The following is a 21711-nucleotide window of genomic DNA, read 5'->3' as shown; positions in this document are numbered from 1 at the left end:
CCGTGGACTCGATACATCTTACAAGAGAAACATAAATATAAAACATATTATTATGTATGAGGAGAGTCCATGGCTTCATTCCTTACTTGTGGGAATTACTAAACCTGGCCATCAGAAGGAGGCAAAGACACCCCAGCCAAAAGCTTAAATACCTCCCCAACTTCCCTCATACCCCAGTCATTCTGCCGAGGGGACAAGGAATAGTAGAAATATCAGGGTATAAATGGTGCCAGAAGAACAAAAAATTTTGGTCCGCCCAACTGAGAAAATGGGCGGGGCCGTTTTTTCTTCTTAATATGAGGAGAGTCCACGGCTTCATTCCTTACTTGTGGGAAACATATACCCAAGCTCTAGAGGACACTAAATGAAATGGGAGGGTAAAAAGAGAGGCAGACCCTATTCTGAGGGCACCACAGCCTACAACCGTTCTCCCAAAAGATGCTTCAGCCGAAGCAAAAACGTCAAACTTGTAAAATTTTGAAACGGTATGTAAGGAGGACCAGGTAGCTGCCTTACAAATCTGCTCCATAGATGCCTCATTCTTGGAGGCCCAAGAGTAAACGACTGCTCTAGTAGAATGAGCCTTAATCCTCTGAGGAGGCTTATGTCCCGCTGTTTCATAAGCTAAGCGAATAATGATCCTCAACCAAAAGGACAAGGAAGTGGATGAGGCTTTCTGCCCCTTACGCTTCCCAGAATAGACATCAAACAAAGAAGAAATCTGTCTAAACTCCTTAGTGGCTTGAAGATAGAACTTCAAGGCCCGAACCACATCCAAATTATGAAGTAACCGCTCCTTCGAAGAAAAAGGGCTAGGACACAAGGAAGGAACAACAATCTCCTGATTGATGTTGCGATCAGAAAAAACCTTAGGAAGAAACCTAACCCAGAACGAAGAACAGCCTTATTAGCATGGAATACTAGATAAGGGGGCTTACATCGCAAGACAGCCATCTCAGATACTCTGCATGCCGAGGCAATAGCCAGTAAAAAGAGAGCCTTCCAAGGCTCAAACGGAGCCCTCTGCAAAACCTTAAGAACAAGATTTAAGCTCCAAGGAGGAGCGCTAGGTCGAAACACAGGTCTGATTCTAGACAGAGCCTGAACAAAGGACTGGACATCTGGAAGCTCAGTAAGCCTCTTGTGCAGTAAAACAGATAGAGCCGAAATCTATCCCTTAAGAGAGTTAGCCGAAAGACCATCCTGGAGAAAAGAAAGAATCCTGGAAACCCTGACCTTATGCCAGGGAAATCCATGCTCTTCACACCAGAATAAGTAGGTCCCCCACACTTTATGATAGATGCGACGAGTAACCGGCTTACGGACTTGAATGAGAGTATCAATAACTCTCTCAGAAAAACCTCTCTTGGCTAGAACTAAGCGTTCAATCACCATGCAGTCAGCCTCAGAGAATTTTTGATGAACAAAAGGACCTTGTTCCAGCAGATGCCTGTGACAAGGCAACCTCCATGGAGGAGAAGATGACATCCCCACTGGATCCGTGAAACATCCTTCGCGGCCACGATGGAGCAATCAGTATCACTGACACCTGATCCTGTTTGATGCGGCCACTACATGAGGAAGGAGTGGTAACGGCGGGAACAGGTAGATTAGACTGAACCTCCAAGGCACTGCTAATGCATCTATTAGCTCCGTCTGAGGATCCCTGGACCTCGACCCATATCTGGGTAGCTTGATATTGAGACAAGATGCCGTGAGATCTATCTCCGGCGTCCCCCACCTGTTGCATATCTCTGCAAACACCTCAGGAGGGAGAGACTATTCCCCCGGACGAAAGGATTGTCTGCTGAGAAAATCTGCTTCCCAGTTGTCCACACCCGGACTGTAAATTGCTGACAGCGAACAGCTGTGAGCCTCAGCCCACTCCAGAATCCGAGATACTTAGCACTGCGGAATCTGTTGGCTCTCCACAAATAACCGATAATAATAATAATAATACTTCCCTCATTGCTAGGGAGCTTCTCGTTCCCCCCTGATGGTTGATGTAAGCCACTGAGGTTATGTTGTCCAATTGGAATCTGATAAACTGGGTCGAACCCAGAAGGGGCCAAGCTTTCAGAGCATTGAAGATGATGTTGATCGGGAGGAGAGATTCAGCCTTCCTGGCACCCCAAACAGCTCCCCATCCTGAGAGACTCACGTCCGTAGTCAATATCTCCCAGGATGGTTTCATGAAGGACGTCCCTCGGGACAGGTGATATGGACAAAGCCACCAGGAGAGCGATATACTCTCTACCGGATGTCCAGAGAAATCTGTTGAGACAGATCTGAATGATTGCCGTTCCACTGTCTCATCATGCACAGCTGAAGAGGTCTGAGATGGAATCTGGCATGTAAGAAATATCCTCATAGGTATGGAATCTATTATCATACAAGATGAGGAAAAAGGAGGCTGAGTCCTGGAGTCAATTTAGTAAGAGTTTATTATGGAGCAGACTTCAGCATATCAGGTGAGCTCCTATCTTACGCGTTTCGCGCATGGGCACATGCGCTTCATCAGAGATGTCAGTCTCTGCCGGCCAGGATCCATATGAAGGTGTAGTGGACCAATCAGTTTGATTCGGATAATTGGCCATTAGAAAACAGGTGTGTTACAGACGTGATGGAAAAACACCCTCAATATGATCACATGGATCCTGGTCGGCATGAGACAGACAGAACAGATTATTTATAAACAATTGTCAATGTGAGTAATACTTGCTTATGCTCAATATTTCAGACACAAAAGTATTAGCATTTAAATAAAAACAATCTTAACAGGGGTCTCTATGGGAAAACCATATAGAGTATGCTAAATAAATGTTAAGCATTGGTTATGATTTCACTTTCAATGTCAATGACAACTTATGCTATAATAATGCAACAAAATTATTTAGCAAATTTTAGATTGAGTGGGGCCCCTTGATCTGAAATAATGCTATGTCAATACTATACTAAACATGACATTGTATGGGCCTCCAAGAGTCCTCTCAGTGTGTATAAAGCATCAATTAGTTAAAACCTTAATAACATTCTATACACCCTATGTATATTCTAATGTGTGAATACTACGTTTTAAATCTATAAGGAGGGGGGAATGTGTATGCCTCTCTGTATTGGATGTCCTCTAAGAAACATTTGGCTGTTAAATAGACTTCGCTCTATTTAGTGAATGAGTATATGAACCTTAATGTTCTAGTCCTCTCTAAGATAATTGTATATACAATAGAGGGGGAGGGTGGCTCAAATGATTCTAGATCTTATGGAGAGCTGGAATATGTTATATACCTAGCCAGCTCTAAGATGGCACTCTAGAGAGAGGGGGGGGGGGGAGGGTTAATAACTAATGGATTGGCATAGTAAAATCATAAGTATATAAAACTTGAGGCTAACCTTGCTTTTTTCATGAATGTTCTAGGAGGGACTCGTCTGACTTGGTTAGGATAGCATTTGGTTTGGTTCCACCCTGGTACTGGGAATAAGAAAACTCTTTTCTAAGTTTATCTTCCATCCATGAGATCGAAGAAGAGAAAGAAGAGCTTTCGAATGGTCCTTTGCGAGACGACAGGACGGTGCTTGAACCAAAATATCGTTGAAGTATGGCGCCACTGCAATCCCTCTGGTTCTGGCCACTACGAACAGAGCCCCTAGAACCTTCGTAAAAACTCTTGGAGCAGTAGCTAGACTAAACGGAATGGACCTTATTGTCTCCATCTTGAACGAGGGGCAGACAGGAATTTGTTTGAACACCTTAGGAATTGGACGAAAAGTACCCTCCTTCTTTGGGACCACAAACAGGTTTGAGTAGTATCCCAGACCTCTCTCTGCTGGAGGTACCGTTACAATGACCCCCAGGGTGGAGAGATCCCTCACACACCCTAGAAAAGCCTCTCTCTTTTCTGGCCTTGAAGACAGGTTTGATAAGAGGAATCTGCCCCTGGGAGGATGAGACTTGAAACCTATCCTGTATCCCTGAGCGATGACCTCCAGTACCCACGGGTCTTGCACATCCCCAAACCAAGCTTCTGGAAAAAATGACAGTCTGCCCCCTACCAGATCCAAAGCCTGATCGGGGGCTGCCCCTTCATGATGACTTTGACTCGGCTGGCTTCTTATTCTGCTTGGATTTATTCCAGGACTGAGGAGGTTTCCAAGTTCCCTTGGACTGCTCCGGGTTTGCAGTGGGCTGCTGACTTTGGGATTTGTCCAAACAAAAGGAACGAAAATTAGGACCTTGTCCCTTAGGCTTATTCTTCTTATCCTGCGGTAAAAAGGCACCTTTGCCTCCAGTAACTGTGGATATAATAGAGTCAAGGCCTGGACCAAAAAGAATCTTTCCCTTGAATGGGAGGGAAAGAAGTCTAGACTTCAAAGTCATGTCCGCAGACTAAGATTTCAGCCAGAGTGCCCTACGGGCTAGCACAGAAAAACCTGAAGCCTTGGCGTTTAGGTGAATAATCTGCATATTTGCATCACAAATAAAAGAAAAAGCTAACCTTAAGGCCCTAATTCTTTCCAGGATCGTGCCGAGGGGACCCTCCACCTTGATCAACTCAGATAAGGAGTCGCACCAGTAGATAGCCGCTTCCGCAACCACAGCAACAGCCGTTGCTGGTTGGAACAATAATTTGTTTGCTGAAACATCTTTTTTAATAGAGTTTCCAGCTTCTTATCCATGGGCTCCTTAAACAACAAACTATCCTCAAGTGGGATAGTAGTGAGTTTAGCAAGCATGGAGATAGCACCGTCTACCTTAGGGACGGAGCCCCACAACTCTTTAAACAACAAACTATCCTCAAGTGGGATAGTAGTGAGTTTAGCAAGCATGGAGATAGCACCGTCTACCTTAGGGACGGAGCCCCACAACTCTAACTGAGAGTCCGGAACCGGGAACAATTTCTTAAAGGAAGAAGAAGGGGAAAAAGAAGAACCGAGTCTTTCCCATTCATTCTTAATAATGTTTGCCATCTTTACGGGAACCAGGAACTTCTGTGTTACAACCCTGCCCTCGTAGACCTTATCTAATTTAGGAATGCAAGGTTCCTCAGGTAATTTAGGTTCTGGGACCTCTGGGACCAACACCTCCTTTAGCAGAAAGCGTAAGTGTTCAATCCTAAATCTAAAGTCTGGTTCCTCCGCAGCTGGAGGCTTAGAGGCAGCAGATTCCGACCTAGAAAGAGCATCCTCTGAAGTATCAGAGGCGCCTTCATCATCGGATAATCTTGTATCAGATAAATCCAATAAGTTAGTAGATGACCACTGGGAAAGACAGCAATATTTAACCTTTCGCTTGCGCTTAGCAGTGTGAGGTAAAGCAGTAAAAGCCGCAGACACTGCCGTCTGTAACTGTTCAGTAAAGTCTGGCGGTAAAAGGGTCCCTCAAGATGGAGGAATAAAAATGCTACGGGAAGCTGCATGTGTATTAGGAGATGAATGTAGGGTGCACACCTCATGGGACGGAGACTCCTCAGAGGTAGAAGGCTCAGTAATACTAAATATATTAGCTTTCTTTGATAAGATTACTTTATCAAGGCATGAGGAACATAATTGAGCAGGCGGGTATAATGTGGCCTCCTCACAATATAGACAGGCATTATCTTAAGGTGAAGAGGGAGTACCCTCTAACATATCAGAGTCCTCTATAGCTTGCGCTTGTAAAAAGGACTAAAGACAAAGATAAATGGCACCAATGGCTGGGGCACTCACCACCTCCTATGACCCAGGCCAAAGAGAGAAACCGATTTGTCTCCAGACACTGCATGGTCAGGAAGAAGAGAATCACTGTCACCACACCTGGGGGTATTGTGACAAGACTCTCTAGCACTGCCTGATGGCTGCTGTTTATTTTGGACACTATAGTATATCATAATGATCTCTGCTACATTTACATGTATCTAGCCTGAACAAAGGCTGAATGTTCTTTTTGGCCTAAGGAACATTCTGAAGGGTCAAAAAGGAAGTAGGCTATAAAAAAAGAAATATTCACAATTTCACTGATAAATAATATTGTTGGGTGGAAAAGGCAACTATCTTAAAGTTCCAAGTTTATATATTTCTTATATAAGTATGTTTATTAGGGCTTTGAGTAGTGACTAATTTCTGATGCTACATAGTGTATATCATCTGTGGTTGGAGAGAGGATTACTGCAGCAGAAATATAAATACACTACTGACCTATAAACTGCATATTACTGTTCAACTTGTCTCTAAAGAATCACATTATTCTGTCTGTTTTATCCTTATTAAAAGGCTAACTTGTGTCTGCAGTATAACCATCTGAGCAAATATAACTGTTATTTACATGAGACAAAATTTCACCATCACAGAATCTTCCCTTTACTTAATATGAGCTAATCACCTGTAGCTGTATTTATAGGAACTTCATCCTCCTCAGTCTTCACCTGATCACACGGATACAGATCTTCTGTTATCTCAACTTTCACTATATCAGTGATATCTTCATCTGTACAAATAAAGCAGATTCAGTTTTTATATCACATAATCTAGTTTTTATATCCCATGATTATTATTATTATCAGTTATTCGTAGAACGTCAACAGATTCTGCAGCAGTATAAACATGGGTCTAATATGCAAATTAAGAATCATGGAGACAAATAGGTAGAGGGCCCTGCCAGGAGTTACACTGTTGTAAATTATTTCTACAAAGCAGCTGGACTTGTAGGCTTAAATGCTAAGAGGGTTTAAGTGGATATCTAAAGGAGGAGAACTAAGATAAGAAATGTTAGTGTATATTGTACGCATCTCTGAACAGTAGAGTCTTTAAGGAGCGCTTGAAAATGTGAAAACATGGGGAGAGTCTTGTGGAGAGAAGCAGAGAGTTCCTCAAAATAGGGTCCAATCTGGAGAAGTCTTATAGATGGGAATGTAATTGAGGTAAAAAAAGAGGAGGGAGGTTGTAAGCAGAGTGAAGAGGATGGGAGGCAGAGTATCTGGAGAAAAGGTTGGAGATAGTGTTATTAAGAGCCTTGAATTTCAGAGTAAGGATTTTGTGTTTTATTCTGGAGGTTAGAGGGAGCCAGTGAAGAGATTGTCAGAGCGGTGCAGCAGATGAAGAGTGACGAGTAAGGAAGATCAGCCTGGCAGAGGAATTTATTATGGATTGTAAGGGAGATAGACAGCAGCTAAGGAGGCCGGAGAGGATGGAATTGCAATAGTCAAGGCAGGAAAAGATAAAAGAATGGATTAAAGGGACAGTCTACTTGAAAAAATTGTATTGTTTATAAAGATAGATAATCTCTTTATTAACCTTCTCTAGTTTTGCATAACCAACACTGTTATATTAAAACACGTCTTATCTCTGTGAGTACCTTGTATCTTAGCCTGTGCAGACTGTCATCTTATCTCAGTTTTTTTTGACAGATTTGAATTTTAGGCAATCAGTGCTGACTCAGCAATAACTCCACAGGAGTGAGCACAAGGTTATCTATATGGTACACATGAACTAGCACTGTCTTACTGTGAAAAACTGTCAACATGCACTAAGATAAGAGGCGGCCTTCAAAGGCTTAGAAATCAGTTTAAGCCTACCTAAGTTTAGCTTTCAACAAGAATACCAAAAGAACAAAGACAATTTGATATGTTGTTTAAAATTGCATGCCCTATCTGAATCATGAAAGTTTATGTTTGACTAGACTGTCCCTTTAAAATCTTATTTGTGTCTTGTGTGAGGAAGTGGCAAATTTTGTTTTTAAGGTGGAAGGAATTGGCCAAAGACTGGATGTGGGGAATGAAAGAGTGTGGAGTACCCTAGGGGTAGGGATCTTGGAAGAGGGGGGATATGGAGAGATTTGGCTTAAGGTAGCGGGAGGACATCCAGGATGAAATATTAGACAGTTAGTGACACAAGTTAGTAAGGAAGGGGATAGGACTGGTGCAGAGAGGTAGATTTGGGTATCATCAGCAGCTAAATGATATTGAAACCTGTGGGACTTTATTAACAAACCTAAGGATGATGTATAGATTGAGAAGAAAAGGGTACCACGCACAGAACATTGTGGTACCCCAACAGAAAGTGGTAAAGGGTTAGAGGATCTGCCGGAAAAGGTTACACTAAAGGTTTGGTTAGACAGGTAGGTGGAGAACCGCAAGATGACTGTGTTGACAGTTTTGATTTTGCACTAACTAATTAAACTAGGTCATTAGTAACCTTAGTGATTGTGGTGTCTGTGTAGTGTTGGGGGCAAAATCCAATGGATCAATGAAGGAGTTTGTTGTGAATTAATGTGATAAACGTGTATATACAAGCCATTCTAGAAGTTTCGAGTCAAGGGGGAGTAGGGAAATAGGGCTGTAGTTGGATGGGGATGATGGATCGAGAGATTTTCTGAGGATAGGTGTGATTAGTGCATGTTTAAGGGATGGGGGAAATATACCAGTGCTAAGGGAGAGATTAAAAATATTGGAATAAGAGTAGGAGAAAGGGAAAGTGGCAGTTGTGAGGGGATGGGATAAAAGGGACAGGAGTGAGAGGAAGATATAAGGGCAGAAACTTCTTCATTAGTAGCAGAAGCAAAAGAGCTGAATGTGTGGCTTTGTGGTTTGAAGACTGGTAGTATGTTGAAAGATGATTTAATTCTAATGGAATCAATTTTTATTTGGCGAAGTGGTTTGAAAATCTTGAGCTAAGAGAGAAGTGGAAATAGGTGGGGGTGGGCAGAGAATGGTATGAAAAGTGGAGAACATTTTGGGTTTAAAGAAAGAGTAGAGATAAGAGCAGAGAAGTAATCCTGCTTAGAGAGGTTAAGGGCAGAATAATGTAATTAAATAAAATGTAAATAATGAAATGAAATGTCAGCTAAACACTGGGATTTTCTCCAGTGTCGCTCAGAAGTGCAGAACATCTGTGTAGGTAGCGTGTCAGAGGAGTATGTCAGGACCAAATTGTCAAGGACCGATGTAAGGGTGGAATTATAGTGACAGATTGGTCAGGGCAGAAAAAGGAAGAGATGGAAGAGAACAGAGGTTTGAGAGAGATTCAAAGATGTTGCTGATCTAGTGACTTAATACACCTGTGGAATTTGGTGTGAGGGTTAGAAGGAGGGAGAGCAGTAGGAAGTGCTGTGATGTTACAAATGAGGAGATGATGGTCAGAGAGATGAAAAGGGGAATTCTCGAAATTTGAGAGAGTGCATCGATTGCTGAAAATCAGATAAAGGGAGCGTCCATCTTTGTGAGTGGGAGGGTCAGACCTTTGTGACAGACCATAAAAGAAAGTGAGCTTGAGAAGTTTTTTTGCAGCAGGGGCAGCAGGATTGTCATCAGTGAGGTTGAAATCCCCAAGAATAAGGACAAGGATGCCTGAGGAGAGGAAATAAGGTAGCCAGGCTGTAAACTGGTAAATAAATTGAGTTGAAAAGCCAGGGGGGCAATATATAACTGTAAACAACATGTAAATAGAGAGGAGAGAATAAGTCAATCATGTGCGTTTCGAAAGAAGAAAATGTGAGGGAAAAGATGGGTTGTATTTGTTGAAAGGTGAAACAAGAGGAAAGTAAAATACGCCACCTCCTTGTCTGTTTCCAGACTTATGCTTACCTGATAAATGTATTTCTTTCTTGACACGGTGAGTCCACGAATCATCATCAATTACGGGAATATCACTCCTGGCCAGCAGGAGGAGGCAAAGAGCACCACAGCAAAGCTGTTAAGTATCACTTCCCTTCCCACAACCCCCAGTCATTTGACCTAAGGAAAAGGAGAGAAAGGAAATAACACAAGGTGCAGAGGTGCCTGAGGTTTATATACCAAAAAACTGTCTGAAAAATAGGGCGGGCCATGGACTCACCATGTCAAGAAATAAATACATTTATCAGGTAAGCATTCATTTTGTTTTCTTTCTAATGACACGGTGAGTCCACGGATCATCATCAATTACTGTTGGGAATCAATACCCAAGCTAGAGGACACAGATGATAAGGGAGGGACAAGACAGGGAACCTAAACAGAAGGCTCCCCTGCTTGAAGAACCTTTCTCCCAAAAAACCCTCAGCTGAGGCAAAAAATCCAATTTGTAAAATTTTGGACAGGGCATGCAGAGAAGGCCAAGTTGTGGCCTTGCAAAACTGTTCCAGAGAAGTTTCATTTTTGAAACCCACTAAGAAGAGACAGTAAAACAGTTTGCTGTTCATTCAAGGTGCAAATAGCTGCAACTGGCTTCAAACTGCTGACCAGCAGTCTCATACACAAAACCAATTATACTTCTCAACCAGAAAGAAGAAGAAGAAATAGAAGTTTTCTGACCTATAAGTTTCTTAGAGAAACAACAAATGGGACAGAAAACTAGCGAAAGAGACGGATGGGAAAACAGGAGCTCTACCTGAATTCAACACACAGCCTCCTGCTTCAGGAGCGGTGGAGCTAACCACTACACCACATCTCGCTAGTCGCCTGAAAAGAAAATTTGAAAGCAGGTACAACCTCCAAGTTGTATAACAAACGTTCTTCAACAAAAAGAACTATGACAAAGAAAAGGAACAACAATTTCCTGACTAAATATTCCGTCCGAAACCTTCCAAGATAACAACTAAATATCTATGGGACGCAAAGATTCAACTGAGCTTGCTGCAAACTTTAAAAACAAAGATAAGGCTCCCAGGAGGAGCAACAGATTTAAAAGCACAGGCCTGCTAAGGCCTGACAAAAAGATTGCACATCTGGCATGTCCGCCAGAGGCTTATGCAGCAACAAATGAAATGTAGAAATCTGACCCTTTCCAGTAGAAAAGACAAATTCTAAGAATCCTGATCCTACTTCAAAAGTAGTCCTGGATTCACACCTTTAAAGATATTTACGCCATAGGTTATGGTAAATCTTCAGTAACAGGCTAGTAAGCCTGAATCATGGTCTTAATGACCGACTCAGAAAAAAACACGCTTATAGAGCACTAAGCGTACCATCCCCAAATAGAGAAACTAAATTTGGAAGAGATAAAGGACCCTGATCAGAAGGACCCTACTCAGAGGCCGTCTCCAAGGAGGAAGAAATGACATCTCCTCTAGGTCTGCATACCAGGTCCTGCAAAGGTCGCGCAGGGACAATAAAAATTACCGACGCTCTCTCCTGTGTGATACGAGCAATAACTCGTGGAAGGAGGGCAACCGGAGGAAACAGGTATGTCAGCCTGAACTCTGAGGAACCGTCCGAGCATCTATCAAAGTGACCTGAGGATCTCTAACAACTATACGTCTGCCACTTGGCAATTTTCTGAGACGCCATCAGATCTAACTCCGACACCCCCATTTGAAGGCTAAGTTGGAGGATACCTCTGGAAGTTTTTCTACTCCCCAGGATGCTACCCAGTTGTCCACTCCATGAAAGTGGATGACAAAAAGAAGACAACAAATGAGAGCTTTCGCCTACTGAACAATCCAAGTCACCTCCAACATGGCTAAGGAACTCCAAATTTCTCCCTGGTGATTGATGTAATCCATTAAGGAGGTATTGTCCGACTGGAATCAAGCTAGGGACAACTGAGGCCAAGCTATAAGAGCATTGTAAAATGCTCTCAACTCCAATATGATAAGGAGGAGAGCAGACACTTCTGCGTTAAAACAAGACCCAGACATCCAGTCCAGATCGTTGGCGTTCATGGTCACATCACCCAGGAATGTCTCTAGAAACATGCGCCCTGAGACAGATATTTCTGAGAAACCAATATGGAAGAGAATCTCTATTCAACCTCACCATTCCATGGAAAATAGCAAATTGATGACCATTGTAACCCTCATACCGATTCCATACATTGAGTCACTGAAGTGAGAAAAAATCAACTTCAGGAAGATCCCAACCTTTAGGATGTAAAATGGCTAAGCTATTCGTTGATAGCTGGGCATGTAAATAAGGAAAAGGAATAAATCCTAGATATCTGACCTTTGTTAGATTCTCTATCTAGGAGAAGATCCTATTAAGCTAACAATTCCACCTTGTAAAGGAAAACTCCGAATTCATCTGCCATCCATGAGAAAGGAGATTGGACCAGACCTCCTGAAAGAGCTACTGCTCGAAGATGGATGACACCTGATTCATAAATAGTCCAGAAGGGCACCCTCTTCTTAGATGACACGACTGAGAATGATAAAATAACCTCCTCCTCCAGGCTTAAATTCGAACCAAAGAGAAAGGCTACTATTTTAAAGGTCAAAAACTGAGAAACTTGAGGAAAATACCTGGGTCCCTTTCCTAGACTAGAACTGTAACTATCACTCCCAGAGAGGAATTTCCGAACCCAGTTCAAAGAATGTCTTTCACCATATCTGGATTGCAGATGCTCTCGAAAGAGAAATCTGTCTTAGAGAGGGAAACTTTAAATTGGACTCTAGAAGATCTGACTGGCACAGCATAAGAGAAGAAACAGGAAAAACTGTCCTTTTGACTCATTCTCTAGTTGAGAGGTAGATTTTTTTTTTTTTACCAAAAAGTCAGACAATAAATCTGCCAGACCAAGTCCAAACAAGGTCCCATACTTAAAAAGGACAAAATCAGAAGCTAGGGTTTGGAGGAACGTAAAATTTGAAGCTTCCTAGACACTCATGTACTAAACTGGGCCGCTTAGCTTACATGATAACGCTAGTGCCACATAATTTACATTCTGTACAGGAACATAATAAAAATGCTCCTATTCGATCTGAACCCCAAAGACAGTTAACCCCTTCTTTCTAAGAAGGAGGTTAACCCCTAAGTCTCCAACACATTCCATAAAGGATTTTGCCCCATTAAAAGGCAGAGGGTGTTAACCCCTTTAGTGCCAGCCTTCTAGCCCTAGAAGAACAAAAAGGCACTTACCTGCATTCTAGCCATCCGGCAGTCGGAAGTCTCACAAAGTATGAGAGGATGCCACTCCTCACAGAGACCTGTGTAAAAAGACAGAGTAAACTTACTCAGACTTTCTATACCAGGGCAGCAACATGTAAGGAAAATGCAGCAAAGCCCACTTTACAAGTTCCTAACTGCTTTCAAGTAGCCAGCCCTTCCTAAAGAAAAATAAGTTCAAACTTGAAACTCAAAAGGACTACTTCAGCACCAGATGAAGGAATTATGCTGTGCGAACGGAGATTTAACCCTCAGATACTACCGACTATCCTTCTTGGCAGACTATAAAGATAGTAGCAAGCGGAGCAGAAACCTTACTCTCTGGTAAATTTAAATTTCCTCTAGTGATTTCCCTTTAAGAAAGGAAAAGCAGATAATGTCACAAAACCTTTAACATCACAAAGGTGTTCAGGCTTAAATCTGAAGTATACAACTTCCACCTGAGATGAAGGGATTATACCGTTCAAGTCTGAGATTTCACCCTCAGAAACTACCGAAATCTCCTCGTCTAGGAGATGGATATCTGTGTAGCCAAATGTGAAACAGAAACCTTCAAATTCTGAATTATAAATGTTCCTTTGCACTTTCCCTGAGAAAAGGAAAACAGACGAAGCCGCAAATACCGTAGAGAATATCTGGGCTCAATTCTGTATGCAAAATACTCCTCTTGGAGATTGAGAGGAACCGCAGGGCACTTCATGTGACTCAATTAAGGCTTGGGACATAAAGGAGAAAAAAACTGTTGTACAGTCAAAAACAGTATCCTACTAATAGACATGAGTTCACCTAATAGGCATGCAGAACAATTATGACAAGCAAAAAAATTCTGCAGGGCATAATAGTCTATAATAATCCTGAGGCCCCCACATCCTGATATTTATTATATTTATATAACCAAGGAGAGAGTATGAGACACATCAGAAAAAAAACTATGGCCTAGATTTGGAGTTTGGCGGTAGCTGTGAAAACCAGCGTTAGAGGCTCCTAACGCTGGTTTTAGGCTACCTCCGGTATTTGGAGTCACTCAAAAAAGGGTCTAACGCTCACTTTTCAGCCGCGACTTTTCCATACCGCAGATCCCCTTACGTCAATTGCGTATCCTATCTTTTCAATGGGATCTTTCTAACTCCGGTATTTAGAGTCGTGTCTGAAGTGAGCGTTAGAAATCTAACGACAAAACTCCACCCGCAGAAAAAAGTCAGTAGTTAAGAGCTTTTTGGGCTAACGCCGGTTCATAAAGCTCTTAACTACTGTACTCTAAAGTACACTAACACCCATAAACTACCTATGTACCCCTAAACCGAGGCCCCCCAACATCGCCGCCACTCGATTACATTTTTTTAACCCCTAATCTGCCGACCGCCACCTACGTTATACTTATGTACCCCTAATCTGCTGCCCCTAACACCGCCGACCCCTGTATTATATTTATTAACCCCTAATCTGCCCCCCACAACGTCGCCGCCAGCTACCTACAATAATTAACCCCTAATCTGCCGACCGCAAAGCGCCGCCACCTACATTATAGCTATGTACCCCTAATCTGCTGCCCCTAACACCGCCAACCCCTGTATTATATTTATTAACCCCTAATCTGCCCCCCACAACGTCGCCGCCAGCTACCTATAATAATTAACCCCTAATCTGCCGACCGCAAAGCGCCGCCACCTACATTATAGCTATGTACCCCTAATCTGCTGCCCCTAACACCGCCGACCCCTATATTATATTTATTAACCCCTAATCTGCCCCCCACAACGTCGCCTCCACCTGCCTACACTTATTAACCCATAATCTGCCGACCGGACCGCACCGCTATTATAATAAAGTTATTAACCCCTAATCCGACTCACTAACCCTATAATAAATAGTATTAACCCCTAATCTGCCCTCCCTAACATTGCCGACACCTAACTTCAAACATTAACCCCTAATCTGCCGACCGGAGCTCACCGCTATTCTAATAAATGTATTAACCCCTAAATCTAAGTCTAACCCTAACACTAACACCCCCCTAAGTTAAATATAATTTTAATCTAACGAAATTAATTAACTCTTATTAAATAAATTATTCCTATTTAAAGCTAAATACTTACCTGTAAAATAAATCCTAATATAGCTACAATATAAATTATAATTACATTGTAGCTATTTTAGGATTAATATTTATTTTACAGGCAACTTTGTAATTATTTTAACCATGTACAATAGCTATTAAATAGTTAAGAACGATTTAATAGCTACCTAGTTAAAATAATTACAAAATTACCTGTAAAATAAATCCTAACCTAAGTTACAATTAAACCTAACACTATACTATCATTAAATTAATTAAATAAAATACCTACAATTACCTACAATTAAACCTAACACTACACTATCAATAAATTAATTAAATACAATATGTACAAATAACTACAATGAAATAAACTAACTAAAGTACAAAAAATAAAAAAGAACTAAGTTACAAAAAATAAAAAAATATTTACAAACATAAGAAAAATATTACAACAATTTTAAACTAATTACACGTACTCTAAGCCCCCTAATAAAATAACAAAGACCCCCAAAATAAAAAATGCCCTACCCTATTCTAAATTACTAAAGTTCAAAGCTCTTTTACCTTACCAGCCCTGAACAGGGCCCTTTGCGGGGCATGCCCCAAGAAGTTCAGCTCTTTTTCCTGTAAAAAAAAACATACAATACCCCCCCCCAACATTACAACCCACCACCCACATACCCCTAATCTAACCCAAACCCCCCTTAAATAAACCTAACATTAAGCCCCTGAAGATCATCCTACCTTGTCTTCACCTCACCAGGTATCACCGATCCGTCCTGGCTCCAAAATCTTCATCCAACCCAAGCGGGGGCTGGCGATCCATCATCCGGTGGCTGAAGAGGTCCAGAAGAGGCTCCAAAGTCTTCATCCTATCCGGGAAGAAGAGTAGATCTGGCATCTTCTATCTTCATCCGATGAGGACCGGCTCCATCCTGAAGAGCTGAACTTCTTGGGGCATGCCCCGCAAAGGGCCCTGTTCAGGGCTGGTAAGGTAAAAGAGCTTTGAACTTTAGTAATTTAGAATAGGGTAGGGCATTTTTTATTTTGGGGGTCTTTGTTATTTTATTAGGGGGCTTAGAGTAGGTGTAATTAGTTTAAAATTGTTGTAATATTTTTCTTATGTTTGTAAATATTTTTTTATTTTTTGTAACTTAGTTCTTTTTTATTTTTTGTACTTTAGTTAGTTTATTTCATTGTAGTTATTTGTACATATTGTATTTAATTAATTTATTGATAGTGTAGTGTTAGGTTTAATTGTAGGTAATTGTAGGTATTTTATTTAATTAATTTAATGATAGTATAGTGTTAGGTTTAATTGTAACTTAGGTTAGGATTTATTTTACAGGTAATTTTGTAATTATTTTAACTAGGTAGCTATTAAATAGTTCTTAACTATTTAATAGCTATTGTACATGGTTAAAATAATTACAAAGTTGCCTGTAAAATAAATATTAATCCTAAAATAGCTACAATGTAATTATAATTTATATTGTAGCTATATTAGGATTTATTTTACAGGTAAGTATTTAGCTTTAAATAGGAATAATTTATTTAATAAGAGTTAATTAATTTCGTTAGATTAAAATTATATTTAATTTAGGGGGGTGTTAGTGTTAGGGTTAGACTTAGCTTTAGGGGCTAATACATTTATTAGAATAGCGGTGAGCTCCGGTCGGCAGATTAGGGGTTAATGTTTGAAGTTAGGTGTCGGCGATGTTAGGGAGGGCAGATTAGGGGTTAATACTATTTATTATAGGGTTAGTGAGGCGGATTAGGGGTTAATAACTTTATTATAGTAGCGGTGCGGTCCGGTCGGCAGATTAGGGGTTAATAAGTGTAGGCAGGTGGAGGCGACGTTGTGGGGGGCAGATTAGGGGTTAATAAATATAATATAGGGGTCGGCGGTGTTAGGGGCAGCAGATTAGGGGTACATAAGGATAATGTAAGTAGCGGCGGTTTACGGAGCGGCAGATTAGGGGTTAAAAATAATATGCAGGGGTCAGCGATAGCGGGGGCGGCAGATTAGGGGTTAATAAGTGTAAGGTTAGGGGTGTTTAGACTCGGGGTACATGTTAGGGTGTTAGGTGCAGACGTAGGAAGTGTTTCCCCATAGCAAACAATGGGGCTGCGTTAGGAGCTGAACGCGGCTTTTTTGCAGGTGTTAGGTTTTTTTCAGCTCAAACAGCCCCATTGTTTTCTATGGGGGAATCGTGCACAAGCACGTTTTTGAGGCTGGCCGCGTCCGTAAGCAACTCTGGTATCGAGAGTTGGAGTGGCGTTAAAAATGCTCTACGCTCCTTTTTTGGAGCCTAACGCAGCCATTATATGGACTCTCAATACCAGAGTTATTTTAAAGGTGCGGCCAGAAAAAAGCCGGCGTTAGCTACGCGGGTCGTTACCGACAAAACTCTAAATCTAGCCGTATATTAATGCATGGAAAAAATGCCCCCAAGATAGGTGTGAATGAAAACAAACCTATATTAAAAGAATATTACCCTTAACATAAGGAGCCAAAACTACATGAGAGAGCACTAAGCAAGGCTTAAAATATTAGAGATTGAACGACATCTGCAAAATCTATAATGCCTTCTGACTGTCCCAATTATATTAGTATTGTGTCACTCAGCAGACAGAAGCTACTTTCAGCTCCGTAGTATAACACATACACACTACTACGGCACATAGTACCGTTGCAACAGAGAAAACAAAAAGAGGTTGTGTCCCTGTTCAGAACATCACTCCGTACTGAAGCAAATGGCGCTTATCTGCCATATTGAGGGAAAAAGAGGGCGGGAACAATCATAGCCCACAGAAAGCACGCATCTAAAATTAACTGCGCGTCTCACACTGTCAGCAACACTCGCTAAAAAGGGAACCTAAGCACTTCTTCCCTATACTCTATGTCAGTACCCTTAGATAATAAAAAACATATATGTGCCTATCTTAAGAAAGCTGTTAATAAAAAAGCATAACAAAACGTCAGAACCTCTAGGACTCTGTTGTATAAACTAAAAGTCTGTTCAGACATTGAAAAGCGCTCTGTGCTGAATTAGTTCTATCTAAGCATAGTCACATAAAAATAATGATGAGCTCAAATATAAAAACAATAATAAGTCAGGGATACTTCCAAAAAGTATTAACCCCTCGCCTCCCAAGTCACAATAAGTGCCTGCTTCCTGCCTATGATATCCTGCCTCAGGATATATATATGTCCCAGAATAATGCAGAAGAAAACCTTTTAAAAAGTGCATGTTCCCCAAACATAGAAGACCAAGCACTGACCTGCATCCAGCCGGCCGGCAGGAGGACAGCTCACCTGGCTTGAGAGGATGCTGCTCCTCACAGAGACCTGTGAAATAAAGAAAGATAGAGTAAACTTACTCAGGCTTTCTATACCAGGGCGGCAACATGTTAGAAAAACATAGCAAAGCCTACTTTACAAGTTCCTAACTGCTTTAAAGCCACCACTGCCCTACTGAAGAGACTAACGTGGAGTACAGCTAGACCCAATTGTGATGGAAGGCCAGAGCAATCTTGCCCAGACTTCAAAATAAAAAAATCTTGATAGAAGAATCATTATCAGGACACCTAATTACTTTACCTCTTCCTTGCACTAGAGGCAAAGAGAATGACGGGGGGTTGTGCGAAGGGAAGTGATACTTAACAGCTTTGCTGTGGTGCTCTTTGCCTCCTCCTGTTGGCCAGGAGTGATATTCCCAACAGTAATTGAGGATGATCCGTGGACTCACCATGTCATTAAAAAGAAAACACAATATTACAGGAGTATTTGCCTAGGGTCTTGTCCCTTGTTCTATCTTTGTTCAATTCCTGTATAATGCTTTGCTTAAAGGACCAGTAAACACAGCAGATTTGCATAATCAACAAATGCAATATAACAATACAATTCAATAGCATTTACTCTGAATTTCAAATGAGTAGTAGATTTTTTTTATAACAAATTTCAGTTATGTCTATTTCCACTCCCCCCTGTACCATGTGATAGCAATCAGCAATGCATATATGTATAGTCTATGAATTCTTGCACATGCTCAGTAGGAGCTGGTGACACAAAAAGTGTAAATATAAAAGACTGTGCACATATTTTTTTAATGGAAGTAAATTGGAAATTTGTTTAAAATTACATGCTGTATCTGAATCATGAAAATTTAATTTGACCCGAGTGTCCCTTTAATTGCCTCACAAACTGCTCATGTCAGAAATGTGAACATAAGCTATCATGAAACTGCACACACCCCATGCAATTCACACCCCAAGTTAGTGTTATATTTATAGACAGCGCAGTCAGCTGGATCCACTAAATTAGTTGATTACATGATCAGAGAGAGTCAAAAAGACCAATTGGAAAATTTGATTCTGGCCAGGAGATTGAACTGTAAATGTAATAAAAATAGTAAGTATTGACAAGGATTGGACATCATATGGCAACTGACAAAGACATTGGAAATAACATCACAATAAATACAGGAATTGATTAACAGCCTATAGTCATATGCCCAATTCACTTACACAAAGAGTTACACAGAGGAGAAAAGCACCAGAAAGCAGGAGATAATACAGGGACTCACATACAAAATGCTCACTTAAGAAAACATAATTTATGCTTACCTGATAAATGTATTTCTCTTGTGGTGTATCCAGTCCACGGATCATCCATTACTTGTGGGATATTCTCATTCCCAACAGGAATTTGCAAGAGGATCACCCACAGCAGAGCTGTCTATATAGCTCTTCTCCTAACTGCCACCTCCAGTCATTCGACCGAAGACAAGCAAGAGAAAGGAGAAACTATAGGGTGCAGTGGTGACTGTAGTTTAAAGTTAAAAAATACCTGCCTTAAAATGACAGGGCGGGCCGTGGACTGGATGCACCAAAAGAGAAATAAATTTATCAGGTAAGCATAAATTATGTTTTCTCTTGTAAGGTGTATCCAGTCCACGGATCATCCATTACTTGTGGGATACCAATACCAAAGCTAAAGTGGAAGGTACCACTGCCTGTAAAACCTTTCTCCCAAAAATAGCCTCCGAAGAAGCAAAAGTATCGAATTTATAGAATTTTGAAAAAGTATGAAGCGAAGACCAAGTCGCCGCCTTGCAAATCTGTTCAACAGAAGCCTCATTTTTAAAGGCCCAAGTGGAAGCCACAGCTCTAGTAGAATGAGCTGTAATCCTTTCAGGAGGCTGCTGGCCAGCAGTCCCATAAGCTAAGCGTATTATACTTCTTAGCCAAAGTGAAAGAGAAGTTGCCGAGGCCTTTTGGCCTTTCCTCTGTCCAGAGTAGACAACAAACAAAGCAGATGTTTGACGAAAATCTTTAGTAGCTTGTAAATAATTCTTTAAAGCACGAACCACGTCAAGATTGTGTAATAGACGTTCCTTCTTTGAAGAAGGATTAGGGCACAATGACGGAACAACAATCTCCTGATTGATATTCTTATTAAATACCACCTTAGGTAAAAACCCAGGTTTGGTACGCAAAACTACCTTATCTGCATGGAAGATCAGATAAGGGGAATCACATTGTAAGGCAGATAACTCGGAAACTCTACGAGCCGAGGAAATAGCTACCAAAAATAGAACTTTCCAAGATAAAAGCTTGATATCTATGGAATGAAGAGGTTCAAACGGAACCCCTTGAAGAACTTTAAGAACCAAATTTAAACTCCATGGCGGAGCAACAGGTTTAAACACAGGCTTGATTCTAACTAAAGCCTGACGCTTGTGCAAAAGAATAGACAGAGCAGAAATCTGTCCCTGTAAGGAACTAGCTGACAATCCTTTTTCCAATCCTTCTTGGAGAAAAGATAATATCCTGGGAATCCTGACTTTACTCCATGAGTAACCCTTGGATTCACACCAATAAAGATATTTACGCCATATCTTATGATAGATTTTCCTGGTGACAGGCTTTCGTGCCTGAATTAAGGTATCAATGACTGACTCGGAGAAGCCACGCTTTGATAAAATCAAGCGTTCAATCTCCAGGCAGTCAGTCTCAGAGAAATTAGATTTGGATGGTTGAAAGGACCCTGAAGTAGAAGGTCCTGTCTCAGAGGCAGAGTCCATGGTGGAAAGGATGACATGTCCACTAGATCTGCATACCAAGTCCTGCGTGGCCACGCAGGCGCTATCAAGATCACCGATGCTCTCTCCTGCTTGATTTTAGCAATCAGACGAGGGAGCAGAGGAAACGGTGGAAACACATAAGCCAGGTTGAAGGACCAAGGCGCTGCTAGAGCATCTATCAGCGTCGCCTTGGGAACCCTGGACCTGGATCCGTAACAAGGAAGTTTGGCGTTCTGGCGAGACGCCATGAGATCCAGTTCTGGTTTGCCCCAACGATGAATCAATTGTGCAAACACCTCCGGATGGAGTTCCCACTCCCCCGGATGGAAAGTCTGACGACTTAGAAAATCTGCCTCCCAGTTTTCTACTCCTGGGATATGGATAGCTGATAGGTGGCAAGAGTGAATCTCTGCCCAACAAATTATCTTTGAAACTTCCAACATCGCAAGGGAACTCCTTGTTCCCCCTTGATGGTTGATGTAAGCCACAGTCGTGATGTTGTCCGACTGAAATCTGATGAACCTCATTGTCTCTAGCTGAGGCCAAGCCTGAAGAGCATTGAATATAGCTCTTAGTTCCAGAATGTTTATCGGAAGGAGTGTCTCCTCCTGAGTCCACGATCCCTGAGTCTTCAGGGAGTTCCAGACTGCCCCCCAGCCTAGAAGGCTTGCATCTGTCATTACAATTGTCCAAACTGGCCTGCGAAAGGTCATACCTTTGGACAGATGGACCC

The 21711-nt window shown here is 41.5% G+C and overlaps 1 protein-coding gene across 1 annotated transcript in view; it reads right to left on the bottom strand.

Annotated features, from left to right (window-relative positions):
- Nucleotides 1–21711, bottom strand: part of LOC128657197 (oocyte zinc finger protein XlCOF6.1-like) — an 89609-nt gene that overhangs the window by 22811 nt on the left and 45087 nt on the right. The window contains exon 6 of the mRNA XM_053711449.1: nucleotides 6359–6463. Coding sequence (XP_053567424.1) covers nucleotides 6359–6463 — 105 coding nt within the window. The remainder of the gene's footprint in view (nucleotides 1–6358; nucleotides 6464–21711) is intronic.

The sequence above is a fragment of the Bombina bombina genome, chromosome 4, assembly GCF_027579735.1.
Source record: "Bombina bombina isolate aBomBom1 chromosome 4, aBomBom1.pri, whole genome shotgun sequence".
NCBI lineage: Eukaryota > Metazoa > Chordata > Amphibia > Anura > Bombinatoridae > Bombina > Bombina bombina.
This window is presented reverse-complemented; position numbering and strand designations above follow the sequence as displayed.